At 40.0% G+C, this 15,851-nt stretch overlaps 1 protein-coding gene across 2 annotated transcripts; it reads left to right on the top strand.

The window, feature by feature from the left end:
* Positions 1-6,255: 6,255 nt before the first annotated feature.
* On the top strand, positions 6,256-15,261 carry ZNF774 (zinc finger protein 774). Of its 2 annotated transcripts, XM_079127531.1 has the most exons (5): positions 6,256-6,402; positions 8,479-8,601; positions 12,639-12,745; positions 13,321-13,355; positions 13,543-15,261. In XM_079127531.1, exons 4-5 carry the CDS (start codon positions 13,334-13,336, stop codon positions 14,781-14,783), a joined length of 1,263 nt encoding a protein of 420 aa, XP_078983657.1. In that variant the 5' UTR covers positions 6,256-6,402; positions 8,479-8,601; positions 12,639-12,745; positions 13,321-13,333; the 3' UTR covers positions 14,784-15,261. The 2 variants fall into 2 exon arrangements, with proteins under 2 accessions (XP_078983657.1, XP_078983656.1); XM_079127530.1 differs by lacking the exon at positions 13,321-13,355.
* Positions 15,262-15,851: the final 590 nt, after the last annotated feature.

Here is a 15,851-nt window from a genome sequence, read left to right as displayed (position 1 = left end):
GCCTGAATTTTACCACTCAAACTAGCTTAGGTAAGGAAGGAAAGTTTAACAACACATAAAACAAACCCTAAGGAGAAGTGAAGAGTTATTTCTAGTCTCAGTGATCCAGGACTCAAATGTTCTCCGTTGTCTCTCCGAGCTTCTCCTCTCTGCTTTCCCTTTCTTTGTCCATCTCATTCACTCAGACTGTACTCTGCTGCCAGGAAATACAGTTGCTCTAGCTGGGCATGGTGGCATGCACCTGTAATTCCTGTGACTCAGTAGGCTAAGAAAGGAGGAGGGCAAGTTCCAGACCAGCCTCAGCAATTTACCAAAACCCTAAGCAACTTAATGAGACCCTGTCTCTAAATAAAATATAAAAAAAGCTGGGAATGTGGCTCAGTAGTTAAGCGCCCCTAGGTCCAATCCCCAGTTAAAAAAAATAAGTAATAATAATAATAAAAATTAAAAATAAATAAAAGGAACTGAGGATGTAACTCAATGGTAGAGCATCCCTGGGTTCAATCCCCAGTACTGAAAAACTGCTACAATAAAATAAAAACACAGCAGCCAGAGCCTACACCTTGCATATACCCATCTTCACCTCCAGAGAGAAAAAGGTCTTCTTTTGGTTCTAAAGTAGGATATAAGAAATAAAAAATAGGTAGAAAGAAGACATAAAGGAAGGACAAGGAGATATAATTTTATGTTCCAAGATATATTTTTCTAGGCCTATACCTCCCAAATTTCTGGGAAATCTGTAAATCTGAAAAACAAATTCTCACTGATAATAATTACCTTTTATACTGTTAATTAGCCCACCAATAAATAGATTAAACAAAGAAAGATGGGATATTTTGAGAAGGCTGTAATTTAGGAGATTTTCCAGTGTTATCTACAAATCAGGTAAGAGAGAACACATTAGCCTAAGAATCCTGAGAGCGACGAGACCACTATCAACCATCTTGTAATCAATCATCAGTCTCATGTCAGACCTGCATACCTTCCAATACCCACCCCTTAACAGTTTTCCTTTAAAAGAAGAACCTGGAACCCTGAAAGCACATTTCTTGCTCTCGATATGGCCCATATTCTCCCTTGAATGTATATTCCTTATTTTCCTAAGTAAACCTCTGTGCCTCTCCTGACATATGCTAGAATTCTCTTTCCACACATATGTCAAGGATCCTACTCGTCCTAAATCAAGCTCTCCTCCCACCAAGGAATTCCTCAGAACTCTTTGCTGTAGATACCTCTTCTCAGGAGAGAGTTCCAGTTTATAAAGTCCCAAGGAAAAAAAATCACAGATAGGTTTAGCTTGAGTCACTTGCTCTCCCTGACAATTCATCATAGGCAAAGTGGCATGTTCATGTTTCTACAACTGACTCAGTTTGGGTAAAATGCCCACCTTTAAACCAAACCTTTATGGAGAGAAAGGATCGGGTAAGATGGAAACTCCCATTTGAACCACAGGATGCTGATCTGTAATGAAAAAGCCAAGCAGGGAGTGGTGGTGTTCACCTGTAATTCCAGCAATTCAGGAGGCTGAGGAAGGAGGATCTCAGGTTTGAGGTCACCCTCAGCATATCTTAGTGAGACCCTAATCAACTTAGTGAGATCCTGTCTCAAAATAAAAAATAAAAGGGCTGGGATATAACTCAGTGGTAAAGTGCCTCTGGGTTCAATCTCCAGTACCAAAAAAGATAAGAAAGAAAAAAAAATCTGGTGTTACTTCCCACAGAAAGATAGTATATTGGTAGACAAATGACAACTATTCACCACATACAAATGGAACCATATTTCTAGTAAATGTTTTATCATATTCTTTTCTGCATTTTTCTTCTATTCATATTCTATGGTATAATTTTAGTGTTAATGGTATTTATTGGCAGAACAATATTCTGTTTTGGAATACAGCCACAATGACTGGATAGGATCTTAAGGACAAGAGCCACACACCTTCCTGGCAGAGTGGGAGGACAGAAGACACCCAGGTCCTTGATGTTATCCTGGAGTTACTATACCAGTCCTGTATTACCCACTTCTAAACATCTTAATACATAAGAAAAAAAAAAAAATCCCTGACCTGGTTAAACCAAAGTAGCTAGTGCCATTCATTTTAGATACACTTTTTTTTTCAATTAAAAAAATTGTTGGAACTGGACACGGTGGTGCATGCGTATAATCCCAGCCGCTCAGGATCTCCAGTTCAAAGACAGCCTCAGTGCAAGAAAGGTGCTAAGCTTTTAAAGGTGATAGAGTCAGTGAGACTCTGACTCTAAATAAAATACGAAATAGGGCTGGGGATGTGGATTCGTGGTCCAGTGCCCCTGAGTTCAATCCCTGGGACACATAACAAAAAATTGTTGCTGGGGCTGTAGCTCAGTGACCGAGCACTTGACTGGCATTCATGAGGCACTGGGTTTGATCCTCAGCACCACATAAAAATAAATAAATAAAATAGAGACATTGTGTCTATCTACAACTAAAAAATTTTTTAGGAAAAAAATTGTTTTGAAGACAGGATTTCTCTATGTTGCCCAGGTTGGCCTCAAATTCACAATCCTCCTGCCTCAGTTTCCTGAGTAGCAGGAGTTATAAGCACCCATGCCACCACACCTGGCTAGATACAATTTTCTTTTGTTTTTGTTTTTGCAGTACCGGGGATTAAACTCAAGGGTGCTCTACAACTGAAATATATCCCCAGTCCTTTTTATATTTTATTTTGAGGCAAGGCCTCACTAAATTACCCAGGCTGGATTTGAGCTTAACACCAACAATTAGTTGTTTCACACCCAGTGTATAAGCCAGAAGGGCGTGCTCACAGGTCTGTCCATTCTTGGAAATACCAGTTTTAAAATTCACCAACATCAGCAGCAACATCAGGACAGCACAGTCAGTTTGAGATGTGCCTGTAATCATGTTTTTGATAAAGTCTCTGTGACCTGGGGCATCAACAATAATACTTGCTGATCTCAAATTTCCACAGGGAGATGTCAATGATGATACCACGCTCATCTTTACCTTTTTAAAAAATATTTTTAGTTGTAGATGAACACAATACCTTTATTTTATTTATTTATTTACTATGTGGTGCTCAGGATCAAACCCAGTGCTTCACACATGCTAAGCAAGCGCTCTACTACTGAGCTACAGCCCCAGCCCCCTTGTTTTCTTAAATAAATCTTTGTTCCTATTTTGATGTGTCCCAAAATTCCTTTCTGAAGCATAAGTGTAGAACCTGCCAGGGCCAAGTTGAGATCCCTTTCTCCCTTTTGCGGACTTCCTCAGACCCTCTCCCCATGACACTTCCTCCCAGGGTGGAGAACCAAGCCCTTTACACTTAGATAATGTCATGGGAAGGAAGAAGTAGAAAGGAAACTTTGGGGGAGAGAGACAACTCTCATAAGCCATTTGAACATTAAATTAACTAAGACTTACCTCAAATTAGTCTGTTTAAAACCCCAAGGAGACTTATTTTTACCTGGTAAGCTGAACAGCTGCACAGTAATGAGAATCTCCTGAAGAATCTTAGTTCAATTATAGAGACATTCTGAGTTGACTCCCCATACATATAGGTTTTATTATGCATTTATTTGTTTGTTTTCACTGTAAGTTTCCTAAAGAGATGTCACAGGAGTCTGGCAGAGCAAGGCACCAGATAAATGTCCTGAAATCCACTTTAAACCCTGTGGTAGCTGGGTGTGGTAGTGCATGCCTGTAATCCCAGCCACTTGGGAGGCTAAGGCAGATTATTGTGAGTTTGAGGACAGCCTCAGCAACTTAGTGAGGCCCTAAGCAGCTTAGTGAGACCCTGCCTCAAAATTTAAAAAAACAAAAGGACTGAAAATGTAGTTCCTGGGAAGATGCCCCTGGGTTAAATCCCCATTACCAAAATAAAATAAGATAAAATAAAATAAACCCTGTTGTAGCAAAACTCCAAAGCAGCCCCCTATGATGCTGGCCTCCGAGCACTCCTAGGTTTCCATACTATACAAGGTCTTATTTCCTCTACTAATTTGTCTTGTCATGAGATCAAGCTTCCCCTCCTGGATAATTGCTGTGTGGTGAAATGATGAGAGAACAAATGGGGGTAGAAGTAAGAAAGAGAGACAGGGAATAGCCACCAGTCAGATTTTGTGACTCTTTATTCATCTCCATTTCCTACTCACTGTGAATGGATTGAAGAGCCACAAAATCTCCTTGACAACAAAATACAGAAAGAATACTGAGGGGTCTGGAGATGCCTTTAGTTATGCAGCTCCTGATCTATGTTGTAGTCACATGAGGCTTGGTGATCTGTAGGTCTCCTGGGTTCCTGTGAGATTTCCGTTTTCCTCATTTTCATTTTCTCCCATATTTTTATTTATTTTTTTATAGGGGAAAGATTATCTCTGTGATTGGATTGTGGGTTTTTTTTTTTTGTTTTTAATTTTTTTTAGTTGTTATTTTATTTATTTATATGTGGTGCTGAGGATCAAACTCAGTGCCTCACACATGCTAGGCAAGTGCTCTGTCACCAAGCTACAACCCCAGCTCCATTCATATTTTTAAATAAGTCCATTATAATTATGTATAATGGTGGATTCATTGTTACACATTCATATATGTACACAATTCCTCATTTTCACTTAACTAAAATACAACTGCTATCCCAAACCAGACATATGCTTATAGTGTTTAGAATCCCCCCCAAATGCTAAATGGTTATCTTATAAATTACTATAATTACATAGCAAAATAACTAAGGTGCCACTGTCTATATGAAAAAAGAAGAAAAAAGAAAAATATTGCTTGGGATTTTAATCTTTTATTTTATTATTATTTTATTTATTTATTTTTGGTGGTACTTAGGATTAAATCCAAGGCCTTGTTCGTGCTAAACAATCTCTCTACCACTGAGCTATATACCCAGTCCCTTCTTTTTTTTTTTTTGAGACAGGGTCTTGCTCTGTCCTCAAACTTGTGATCCTTCCTCCTCAGTCTCCTGGGTAGCAGGATTACAAGCCTATGCTACTGAACCCCAGGTTGATTTTAGTATGTTTTGTGGTTGATCTTCCCTGTTAGGCTGTGAGTTTCATGGGGGTAAGGGCCATGTGTGATTTCTGTGGGTAACCACAGAGTTCAGAATGATCTTAAATATAGAATTTTTATAGAATGTTCCCAATAAATATCTGTTGGAGGATGTATCACGTGTGTTTGTTGGAGGATGTACCATCCCTGCTTGTTGAAGGAATGGTAATTAGCATCTAAGGAATTTTCCACAGTAGCAAAACTTGTCTGGTAATTCTAAGTATTTTACAGTCCATCACAAACAAAAACAAAACACTTTATTTTTTTATTGCATTGAGTCAACAAGGGTAGACAGGTACCCCCCACGACCACCACCTAATTCTCCTCTTTCTCCTTCTTCTTCTCTCTCACCAAAGTACTCACTCAGAAGCCTCTCCAGTTTGGAACCCAATACCACATTTCCCACAATACTTGATGTTGACGTCCTCGTCTGCATTCTCTATTAATAGGTGTATGAATCAATGGAAAGGGGATATGCCTGGAAGTGTGAGGTTAATGGAAGGAAGCAGAACGTCTGGGGTTTTCATTTTTATTATTATTTTTTTAGTTGTCAATGGACCTTTATTTAATTTATTTATATGTGGTGCTGAGAATCGAATCCAGAGCCTGCCTCACGCATGCTTGGCAAGGGTTCTACCACTGAACTACAACCCCCCACCCCTTTTTTTTAAACTAACGGGTTCTCGGAGGCGGGGTGTGTGCGGGGGTCTGCCTAGTCCGAGTTGGTCTGGATTTGGGCCGACAACTCACATCCCTCCAGCTTCTAGCCGCCCGGAGTGAGGCGAAGGACTTCTTGCAGAAAGGATGTGCAAAGGCCAGAGCGATGAGCCAGTTTCGTGGTTGGTAGGGGCGAAGTGTCAGAGCGCGGGAGACCGCGCAATGGTACCAAGCTGCTCCGGGTGAGGCCGGAGTTTCGCATTTGAAGATCCTCCTCTGGAGGTAGCATTTTGATCTGGTCCTCAGCTCTACAGAGGCGATTCCCGTGGTCCAGTAGCTCGAGAATTGGGTTTAGCACTTGTCAAGCACTTGGAACTGAGTATCAGAGGACTCGAAGTCCTTTACGAGCTAGTTGAGGACTACATTTCCCAGGAGGCTTTGCAATGATTGATGACTAGATTATCCAATAAATCAGGAGAACCTCTAGTTGTGGTAACGGAGAAACCAATGGAGAGAGCCAGGGGGAGGTGTTTTCCGGCTGCCGGCTGTCGAACCCTGAGTCCCACCTGTGTCCCTACAACCCTGACACGAATCCCAGTCAGGTTCTGGAGGGACCTGGTCGGCTTTGCCGGCTGGGTGCGGCTGGGCGGTGGACTCCCGCTTCCTGCTCCATCCCCGACTGGGCCTGGGGCGGTGAGTAATCCAGGGTGGGAGTCTGAGGCGACACTTCTCCCGCTGCTGAGGGGCGTGGAAGGGGGCTCGCCCTATTCACCAGATGTTGTCCACGGTCCAGGTTCTTGCCTGGAGGAGCCCCGGGTCTGGCTGAGGTGTAGGGAGATGCAGTTTCCAAACCACTTTCGGTATAGCTCATCATCTTAATCAATTTTCTTGTTCCTCAGTGGTGGTCCCCGGGTTTCAGCTTATCTTTGTGACCCTCTGACCGCTGCACCCTGATTAAGGCCTGGAGTACCGCGAGGAAGAACGGGTGTCAGCCCCACCGGTGCGGTCATGTTCCTATTAATAAACCCAGGAGGAAACTCGCGCTTCTCACAATGGCCCTTAGTCATAGCACCTTAGCGCTCCAGGGCCTTTGGGGTCACCTGTACAGGAAAAAGGAGACTGGGTAGGAAACAGGTTTTCTATAAAAACATAGCTAAGAATTATCTCCCCCTCAATCGCACTATCTACTGCAAGTGGGCACTGCAATTATGTGTTTTGTAATGAATGTAGAAATAAAATCTATACTTAAAGCTCTTATTATAATTTTTACTTCCTAATGACATTATTTTTATTTGTTATGGTTTTAAATCAGAGAGATGAAATGTATTCCTACAAATTTTAGGTTCTTAAAAACTCAGTAATTTGTAAACAAGCAATAGCAGTGTCTGTAAATACCTAAATATTTCTATGAAAAGTGTGTATATCCAAATAGTAAGCAGGTGCTTTCATTAGTGGGACAAAAGATGTGAATGAGCCTGGCACAGTGGCCCAGGCCTGTAATTCCAGCTACTTGGGAGGCTGAAGCAAGAGGAGTGCAAGTTCAAGGCCAGCCTCAGAAACTTTGGAAGATCCTGTCTCAAAATAAAAGATAAATGAGGGAGTAGCTTAGTGGTACAGTGCCCTAAGTTTCAATCCCCAGGACCAAAACCCCCAAACAAAACAAAAAACGTGAAAGACTAATACCTCCTCACTCCAGTCTGGTTTTCTTCCAAGGAAATGTAGAATTCTTTGTAGAGGATGGTCTATCAGCTGGTTGACTTGTGTTTGTTTCTATCGGAAATTTTTTAAGGGTTGGGGGAACTCCTGCCTTACAATATGCTAATTACTGAACAATTTACAGATCTATCCAGTAATAACTCTTACCATCCTCCTCCAAAATAATCTTTTCATGATACTGCTGTCAATGTTATGACAGTTTTCAGGTTTCAAGGAATGTATTTTGTGCTTCTCCCCATTGAATTTTACTTATTTTTACAACTTATCCATGCCTTTTTTTTTTCAACCCACATATTTTTACATCTCATTTCTGAAGCCATTAAACCTTGAAATAGAATGGTACCCAGCACAATTCCCTTTGAGATTCTGCATAGTCTTTTTCCCGGAGGTTGATTCCAAACATATAAGCCAAGAATGGTCTACTGTTCTCATAACTAAAATAAATAAAGTCCACAATTTTCTAATTTGCTGAGTAAAATGTAGTTAGAGAGCACTGAAAGATTTTCAGAAATTGAATTATATTTGCAATCTCTTTCCTTCATCTTGTCCATTATGAACACTTTGTTCCTGAAAAAGTTAAGGTATCCAAAAGATTGAGGGTTCTATAGATGTATTTGGGAGGCCCATACCTCTCTTAGTGAGAGTTGACCATGTGAAGGATTATGTGAAACCAGAATAAGAAAAGAAATCCTTCTCCAGCCTCAGTAGCACATACCTGTATTCCCAGCAACTAAGGAGGTTGAGGCAGGAGGATTGCAAGTGCAAGGTCAGAGACTCTGTCTCAAAATAAAATAAAAAGGGCTGGGGATGTAGCTCAGTGGTAAAGCACCCCTGGATTCAGCTGCCAGTAAAAAAAAAAAAAAGAAAGAAAGAAAGAAAGAAAAGAAAAGAAAAGAAAGAAAAGCAATGCTTCTGTAGTTCACAAAATTTACCTTAAGACTATTCTAATCAAGGGGCTTTTTGTTTGGGTATACAGTGTCCATCTTTTGGTTTTCAGACAATGGTAAGAATATCTAGGGAGCTATTGATGCAAACTGAGGTCTTTTGCTTTAGGAACTGATGACCCTCAATGATGTGGCTGGGGACTTCAGGGAAGAGTGGGTTACCTGGACACTGCTTAAAGAATTCTCTTCAGAGATGCCACCCAGCACAGTTAGAAGAATGGGCTCTCAAAGGGTAAGGATACTACTCTCCTTAAGATTTAAAACTTAGATATTTTGAAAGGGCCCAAGTCTGAGTGGTATCTGGGGACACTGTTTTATTGAAGTCCCAGGCCTCTCTGAAATTAATTGTTGCTCCTTGGCTAAGAATTACTAAGAATGACTTACATTTTATGTTTTCATGGCACTTTATGTTTTGTAGGGTTGAGGTTTTTTTGTTGTTTTTGTTTTTGTTTTTATTTTTAAATGGTACTGGGGATTGAACCCAGGGTTGCACTATGCTACATTCCAGCCCTAAAATAAATAAATAAATAAAAATTTTGAAACAGGGTCTTCCTAAATTGCTCTGACTGGCCTTGAACTTGTAATATTTCTACCTCAGCATCCTTGGTAGCTGGGATTACATACATGTGCTACTGTGCTTAGCAACAGATATGTTTGATATTTATCTTTTTCTTACTACTCACTATAATCTTTTTATAGATATACTACTGTTCTCCTTTTCTAGTGAAGAACATTGGCACACTCAGAAATTTAGTGGCAGAGGTAAAAGTCCAATTCAGGTCTTTGTGGAAGAGGGAGGGCTGTCCCCATGCTGTTACTTAAACAAAAAGTACTTCCAATGCATTTTATAAAATACCAATGGACTGAAGAAGTAAATCACTGTTAGAGTTCTTGACTATAGCATGCATAAGGCCTTGGATTTAATCCCAAGTACTGTAAAATTAAATTAAATTAAATTCCATAGCTACTCATCTTGCTTTACTTCATATCTATCACATAAGTAATATATACTCATTGATAAAAAAAACAGGCAAAATGAAAACAAGTCACCCCTAATCCTATCACTAGTGAGTTACTACCTACCAGTCTTTTGTAAACATATAAATAATTTATAAAACAAAACAAAAGATGAGGGTGGTGGCACACACCTTTAATCCCAGCTACTCTAGAGGCTGAGACAGGAGAATTATGGGTTCAAGGCCAGCTTAGCCAACAAAGGGAAATCCTATGTCAAAAAAAAAAAAAAAAAAAAAAAAATGCTGGGCTTGGTGGCCCTTGCCTGTATTCCTAATGACTCTAGAGACTGAGGCAGGAGGATCAAAAGTTCAAGACCAGTTTTAGCAAGACCCTGTCTCTAAATAAAAAAGGCTGGGGATGTAGCTCAGTAGCAAAGCACCCCTGAGTTCAATTCCCAGTACCAAAAAAAAAAGAGAGAGAGAGAAAGAAAACAACAACAACAAAAACCCCACTAAAGAATAATACTGGGATTATACTGTACATTCAGTTATGCTTTCTATTTTCTCACATACTGTATTGCAAATATATATTTTGGTAATAATATCTTTCTGTATATCACTTAACATAACCAACTTGCATTTTGTTATATGGAATAGAAAATTATTTTGTTGTATGGAATAGATTATTAGATTGAAACTCTGTGTGTGTGTGTGTGTGTGTGTGTGTGTGTGTGTGTGTGTGTGTGTGTGTTTTACTGGGGATTTCACACAGGGGTGCTCTACCATTGAACTTCATCCCCAGCCCTTTCTGCTTTTTATTTTGAGACAGGATCTACTAAGCTGCCCAGTTTGGCTTTAAACTTGTGATACTCCTGCTTCTGTCTCCCAAGTTAGCTGAGATTATAGGCATATGCTTCTGTGCCTATAATCTCATATAATATTTATATATTTATTATATGAACCATATATTTGGTCATTATTTTAACTTATGAAAACAGCAGTTTCATTTGGTTCAATCAAATGTGTCCCTCTGTTGTGGGACACTTAGGTCATTTCAGAATTTTCACCAGTATTATGATGGACATCTTTTATCCTTTTAGTCTTTTTAAAAAAGCCTTGAGTATTGAAATATAATTTTTGGCAGGCATGATGGCACATGCCTTTAATCCCAGCTACTCAGGAGGCTAAGGCAGAAGGATCACAAACTGGAGGCTGGGGATGTAGCTCAGTGGTAGAGTGCCCCTGGGTCCAATCCTCCAGGTCTCTCCCCTCCATATTTATACATATATAATCATTTCCTTAGAATTCCCAGAATTAGAATTCTGGGTCAAAGAATAAATAGTAGATATATTTCACTGGGCTCAGTGGTGCACACCTATAATCCCAGCTACTCCAGGGCCTGAGACAGGAGAATCACAAGTTCTAGGCCAGCCTCAGAAATTTAGCAAGATCCTGTCTCAAAATAAAAAATAAAAAGGACTGGGGGCTGGGGATATAGCTCAGTTGGTAGAGTGCTTGCCTTGCAAGCACAACGCCCTGGGTTCAAATCCCCAGCACTGCAAAAAAAAAAAAAAAAAAAAAAAAGCAAAAGGACTGGAGATGGTAGCTTGGTGGTACAGCAACCCTGGGTTCAATCCCCAGCATGAGAGAAAGAGAGAGAGAGAGAGAGAGAAGGAGAGGGGAGTGGGGAGAGAAAGGAAGGATACGTTTCTATGGTATTTGATTAGGTATTTGGTACTTTGCCAAATGCTTATAAGAAGATTGAATCAATTTATTTATTACCACAGCACTAAATGAAAACCTTCATTTCTTCATATTTTACCTATGACAGTGAAAATTATAATTTAAGAGTTTGGGTAAAATAACAATGATAGAGTGTATTGAAGAATTACCACATAATCTTCAAGATAAATCTCTAATGTAGACTTTATTATTACCCCTCTTTTTTTTTTTTTTTTTTCTCGGTAATAGGGATTGAACCCTTTACCACTGAGTTATATACCCAGCCCTTTTTATTTTTTATTTTGAGACAGGGTCTTGCTAAATTACTTACAGCCTTGCTAAGTTGCCAAGGCTGGCCTTGAACTTGTGACCCTCCTGCCTTAGCCTCCTCAGTTGCTGGATTACAGGCATGTGCCACTATGCCAGGCTCCTGTTTTATGTATTTATTTAAAAAATGGAACACTTCATAAATTTACTTGTTTTTCTTGGGAAGAAGCCATGCTAATCTCTGTATTGTTCCCAATTTTAATATACATGCTGCTGAAGTGAGCACTATCCCTATTTAATTGATGAAGACACTAAATAACTTTCCCAAAGTCACACAGATTGTAAATGGCAGGGTTAACAGTCATACTCAGGCATATGACTCTTGAGTTTGCATTCTTTACCTCTGTACTATATTGCCTAAGTGTATCTTTGTTCTAATTTGAATTTTTTTGGTCAATAGTGAGGTTAAGAATTTGTTATATATTTATAGGCTGCTTTTTTCTTTCTTTCTTTCTTTCTTTTTTTTTTTTTTTTTTTTGTCAAATTGCCTATTCACATCCTTTGCCCATTTTTTTTTTTCTTCCCTTAACAAGTTTTTGTCTTTTTCTCATGGTGGTATCAACAGCTGCCTTTGTGGGAAAATTGTAAAACCCAACTATATTGTTAACTTCCTTGATTCTTTCTAAGGGTAAAGTTGTAGCAGCTTTGTTTCTGATAAATTTACTTAGGTTTCTTCACTTAGGTTTAGCTTTGTGTCTTCAGAAATGAGTTATGGTGTATACTCCAGAGTTTCTATCACTCAGGTCTGACTGTGCGTGTGTGCGCGCGCGCGCGCACAAGTGTGCTTTCCCAGAACTGGGAATTGAACCCAACACCTTGTGCATATTAGGCAATTGCTCTACCACTAGTTACCCCAGCCCATGTTTTTGTTTTTGTTTTTAATCAAAGGAAAAAGCTTTTTCCCCTTTAGCCTCCTGTAGCAACCATTCTGTAATAGCACTTTACCTGGTTGCTTTTTTGTTGTTGTTTTTCATAGCACTGGGGATTAAACCCAGAGGCACTGTACCACTAAGCACTTTTTAATTTTTATTTTGAAACAGTATATCACTAAGTTTGCTGAGGCTGGCCTCAAACTTGTGATCCTCCTGCTTCAGCCTCCTGAGTCACTGGATTCCAGGCATGTGCCCCATACTCTGGTTGCCCAAACATACATTAGCAGTCCACTTGTGTTCTTTACCTGGGAAAAGTGAAGAGCTTGATTTTGGTTAGGCTTTGTGTGTTTGGCTCGTATTCTCATACTATGTTCATTCATCTTCCTGTGTAGGATTTCTAGACCAAGTGCAATCTCCCAGCTGGAGCAGAAAGAATCACCATGGGTTCTACCACTCCAAAACCTTGAGACAAGGACAATCCTAAGGGAAAGTCACACAGGTGAGATGTGAGTGCTACCTAGTGGGAGGAAATCTAGAATTTTAGCCCTTCTTTAGATGAAAAATTTGGACTGCTTCCCTAACTTTTTTTTCCACCCAGGAAAACAAAATGCAAAATTATAACATACCTAAGTCTCAGGAGTATTAAACTCCTGCCATAGCCTTTTGTTCTTTTATTTTGTTTTTATTTTTATTTAATTTTTTTTGGTACCAGGGATTGAACTCAGATGCTCTCAACCACTGAGCCAATTCCCCAGCCCTATTTTGTATTTTATTTAGAGACAGGGTCTCACTGAGTTGCTTAGCACCTCGTTTTTGCTGAGGCTGGCTTTGAACTCACGATGCTCCTGCTTCAGCCTCCCCAGTCACTGGGATTACAGGTGTTGGCCACCGCACCAGGCAGTCTTTTGTTCTTATTAGAAAAATTTACATTTGATTTCTTAGGCAGTCAGTCAGAAATTGACTTCATTCTGAGTAAGCATTTCACTTTTGTATAGACTATAACATCTTTAAAGGAAGTTACCCAATTTTGACAGTATATGGTATACTTTTTTTTTTTTTTTTTTTTTTTTGCAGTGCTAGGAATTGAATGCAGGGCTCATGCATGCTAGGCAAGCACCCTACCACTGAGCTACACTCAGTCTTCAACAAACTTTGCAAATAAAATTAAAAATGGAGTGAATAAATTAAGTGTAGCTTACTGCAGAGACTCTAATTTTAATCATTCTTAACTGATTTCTGATGTTCTTTCCTTAACAACTGATAACTTTATTCTGTTACTTTCCATTAATTTTTCAGACTTTGAGCATCAGGTGGCAAATCTCAGTCCAGACATATCTGAAACAGCAGAACAATGTGGAACATCCTCAGAAAGAACCAATAAAAATATTTCTCATTCTCCTAATTGGGGAGAAAACTGGGACAAGGCCCTTGAAGTAGGAGGGCAACATAGAACCCTTCCAGGAGAGGGCCAGCAGGAGCCCTTTACACAGGAGAGGGATTTAAATCAGTTCCTACATGGATATGTAGGAAAGAAGCCTATGTGTGCAGAATGTGGGAAAAGCTTTAACCAGAGTTCCTATCTCATAAGACACCTAAGAACCCATACTGGTGAGAGACCTTATAAATGCATCCAGTGTGGGAAAGGCTTCAAACAGAGCTCAGACCTCGTCACTCATCGCAGAACACACACGGGAGAGAAGCCCTACCAATGCAGTGGGTGTGAGAAAAAATTCAGTGACAGCTCAACACTCATCAAACATCAGAGAACCCATTCGGGGGAGAGACCCTACGGGTGCCCAGAGTGTGGGAAGACTTTTGGCCGGAAGCCACACCTCATAATGCACCAAAGAACGCACACAGGAGAGAAGCCCTACACGTGCCTCGAATGTCATAAAAGCTTCAGTCGAAGCTCAAACTTCATCACCCACCAGAGGATTCACACAGGTGTGAAGCCTTACAGGTGTAATGACTGTGGGGACAGTTTTAGCCAGAGCTCAGATTTGATCAAGCACCAAAGAACCCACACAGGAGAACGGCCATTTAAATGCCCTGAGTGTAGGAAGGGCTTCAGAGATAGTTCTCATTTTGTAGCACACATGAGTACTCACTCAGGAGAAAGGCCTTTCAGTTGTCCCGACTGCCACAAAAGTTTCAGTCAGAGTTCCCATCTGGTCACACACCAGAGGACACATACAGGTGAGAGGCCTTTTAAGTGCAATGACTGTGGGAAAGGATTTGCTGACAGCTCTGCCCTCATTAAGCACCAACGAATTCACACAGGAGAAAGACCCTACAAATGTGGCGAGTGTGGAAAGAGCTTCAATCAGAGCTCCCACTTCACTACCCACCAACGCATTCACCTAGGAGACAGACCCTATCCATGTCCTGAATGTGGCAAGACCTTTAACCAGCGTTCTCATTTTCTCACACACCAAAGAACACATACAGGAGAAAAACCGTTCCACTGTAGTAAATGTGATAAGAGCTTCCGGCAGAAAGCACATCTCTTATGCCATCAAAACACCCATTTGATTTAGGAAATGGTCTTTAGTGGTTCTGCTATTGCCTTTTCAAATTTCCATTGCTACTATCTTCATCTACCCCAAATAGAGAATACCTGGGTATTGGTGACTCAAGTCAGACCCTGATCTGTTGTCTTTTTTTTCTATGTTACAATGAATGGGATAAACTTACAGAGTCCAAATAATGTTCTGAACACAAAAGGCATTCCTTCAGTGTATGTAACTCACCCTTAGGGAAATGTGAGTTTAAGTGGTTAATGTCTGGTTACTAGAAGTGAGAGAAATGTGACCTAGAGATCTCATGTAAACTATCTGGTATAGTACCTGGCACAAAGTAGGTGCTCAATGATTAATATCTGAAGTTTTGGGCTGGGGGTGTAGCTCACTCATAGATTACTTGCCTAGCATGTATGAGGCCTCTGGATTTGATCCTCAGTACTGCTAAAAAAATTTTTTTTGAGTTTTTATATAAATAAAGCCCTTAAAAGCAGTGCCTGGGTCTTAAAAGATATTCAATATTTTATATTTATATTTATATATATATATATTTTTTGTTTTTGTTTTTGTTTTTGTTTTTTTTCAGTCTCTAAGAAATTTATAATTGCAGCCACCCAAGTTCAGAACTTATAAGAAAGATTGGAACTAGAAGGTTTGGGATCTGAACACCTAAATTTAATAAAATGGAAAACTCTCACTAGTGCTATGCAGGCATTAGTCACCAGATGTCTCATCACCATGACAAGGCAGAATTACCATAGAGGATGTTTGTGGTTTTGTGACTTAGAGGCTAAAAGAATCTCAGATGCCCTTTTTTTTTTTTTTTTTTTCATTCTCAGTGCTAGGGATTGAACCCAGGGCCTTTTGTTTGACAGGTAAGCACTCTATGAACTGAGCTACATCCCCAGTCCTTCAGATGCTCTTTGTAGACAGTGTGTGAGGTTCTTCCACTGTAGGTTTACTGTCATTTGAGGCATAGAAAACATCCTATGATGAACAGGCCAGAAAGACCTGGAGGAGGACTGTAAAACTGTTGGAGCAAAGTTGCTGAAAATGTCAAATGATGTTACAGGAATCCTTCCTGGC

The sequence above is a fragment of the Sciurus vulgaris genome (genome assembly GCF_902686455.1).
Source record: "Sciurus vulgaris genome assembly, chromosome: 2".
NCBI classification, from domain to species: domain Eukaryota; kingdom Metazoa; phylum Chordata; class Mammalia; order Rodentia; family Sciuridae; genus Sciurus; species Sciurus vulgaris.
The sequence above is the reverse complement of the archived record's forward strand: the minus strand, read 5'-3'. Positions and strand labels throughout refer to the sequence as shown.